General features: G+C 43.3%; 1 protein-coding gene across 6 annotated transcripts in view; it reads left to right on the top strand.

The window, feature by feature from the left end:
* The window catches only part of pdlim5a (PDZ and LIM domain 5a), a 39,925-nt gene that overhangs the window by 23,153 nt on the left and 14,768 nt on the right, over positions 1 to 2,004 (top strand). For 4 of the 6 annotated variants that reach the window (XM_057322875.1, XM_057322883.1, XM_057322898.1 and 1 more), the window contains 2 exons: positions 335 to 371; positions 604 to 977. In XM_057322875.1, coding sequence (XP_057178858.1) covers positions 335 to 371; positions 604 to 977 — 411 coding nt within the window. The remainder of the gene's footprint in view (positions 1 to 334; positions 372 to 603; positions 978 to 2,004) is intronic. The other 2 variants (XM_057322906.1, XM_057322915.1) reach the window with 1 other exon arrangement.

Here is a 2,004-nt window from a genome sequence, read left to right as displayed (position 1 = left end):
GTGTGTGCATATTTGTTTGTTTAGGTAATACAAGGATGCACATGCTCATGATATACTTAACTCTTTCGGTCTTGTGTTTGTGTAAAAAGCAACATACAATAAAACCTTCTTAAGCGTACATTATTATTCCAAAATTAAACTAATGGACAGACACAACATTGTTCTCGAAGGTTGTGTATTAAGTTTAGATTGTCAGAGATGGAGACAGTATCACCTACTGTTTCACTTCACGTCATGCTACAATATCAAATCAAATAGGATCTGATTTCTTCAACAGATTTTATTATGACAAAGCACAGCCACACATGTGATTCATGTTGTTGTTTTCCAACAGGGCATCGAACCTTCCCAAACCGGAAGCGGCACCGAAGGTATGGTATTTATTACACGCACGCACAGGTGTGTTGTGAATGAAGTGTTTGTGTGTCATTACACACCTCTCTGAGACAGACGCATCTGCATGTTTGCCATTGACGTTCATCTGCTGTAGTGTGTGTTGTGGTTGTTTTTATTTATTTCAACTGTTCATCCATTGAAACGTTTGTTGTTTCTTGCTGTTGTGTTTGTGTTTGAGTCCTGCATGTGCTTTTCGTCCATATCCAGGATGATTCTGTGGAAATCATCAAACCCGTTCCCATTCCATGTTCCTCTGACATCACAAACTCCACCCCCATCACTCCATCCACCTATAAGAGCGCTCAGCTGCCGGGAGGGGCGGGGTCATCGTGCACAGCCTCCATTCCACCCGCCGCATCCGCTTTTGCATCCGCCTTATCGGCTCCAGTCCCTAATCCACCGGCTCCGCCCAGTCTCGCTGACGTCACGGCCGCCTCACCCAATCACCTGCCGGCAGTGCCCCGCCCTTCAGTCTATAACACGCCCATCGATCTGTACTCCAGTGAGAACGCCTGTGAGGTGGCCATGGGTCAGAGGCGGGGCCTGCTGGAGAGTCAGGGTGAGAGCTTACAGCTGAATGGGTAAGAGTTGAACGGACACACGGATGCTCCGCCCACCTCACAAACCTCGGCACTTCTGGATTTCTCTGATCTTCTGTTTTAAATGAGATTGAAACCACGCTGACCGACCTTTTTAAAAGCACATCGTTGCTTAATCCAGAGTTTAAAAAAAATGTCATTTTTGCTTCCAGAAGTGTAGATGAAATCCAGACTGTTGTGTTGACATGTTCATGTTCATTCACACAACGTACCTCCATCCCTCAGCATGCTGTGGTCCAGACATCCGTCATGGTTCTATATTCTATAATATGATATATATACTGTATATATATATATCATATAATCTTTTATAATCATTTTCCTGTTTTTACGATTATACATACTTTGCAACAGTGCAAAACTGTGTAAAGCCCTATAGGAATAAACTTTAATGTAGAAATAAAATTTGATAGGAGAAAACAAAGAAACCGGGAATAAAACACGTAATTATTTGCTGACATGAAAAGCAGTTGGATTCGACAGTGATCCTTACGATTTACAAAGGAACCAGGTGTCCTTGGACGCTGATATGTTGCGTGGAATTGCGTTTCCTGATTTTGTAAGCAGCCATTTTGCTGAGTGTTTTGCCACTCAAGGGAGCGTGTTTTGTCGTGTCCACGTGGGAAAGTGACGTCACGTGCATTCCCTCTATTAAAACCATGTTTATGTTCATAAGACAATATATTTTGCACAAACAGTGGAGACATAAGAAAACATACAATAAAGGGAAAGGATCTGATGTAAAAACGGGAAAAAAATGGAATACATTGTTGCAGATTTCCTAAGAAGAAATGAATGACAGTGTTTCATCTTTAATACAGTTTGGTTTGATCATCCAGTGAAATATTCTGTCAGATGTTAAAGGACCTGGCAGTGTGTGCGTGTGTCTGTGCGCGTGTGTGTCTGTGTGTGTGTGCGCCTGTGTGTGTGTGTGTGCGTGTGTCTGTGTGTGTGTCTGTGTGTGTGCGCGCGTGTGTGTGCGCGTGTGTGTGTGTGTACGCGCGTGTGT

Source organism: Triplophysa rosa, linkage group LG2, assembly GCF_024868665.1.
Source record: "Triplophysa rosa linkage group LG2, Trosa_1v2, whole genome shotgun sequence".
Classification (NCBI taxonomy): domain Eukaryota; kingdom Metazoa; phylum Chordata; class Actinopteri; order Cypriniformes; family Nemacheilidae; genus Triplophysa; species Triplophysa rosa.
The sequence above is the reverse complement of the archived record's forward strand: the minus strand, read 5'-3'. Positions and strand labels throughout refer to the sequence as shown.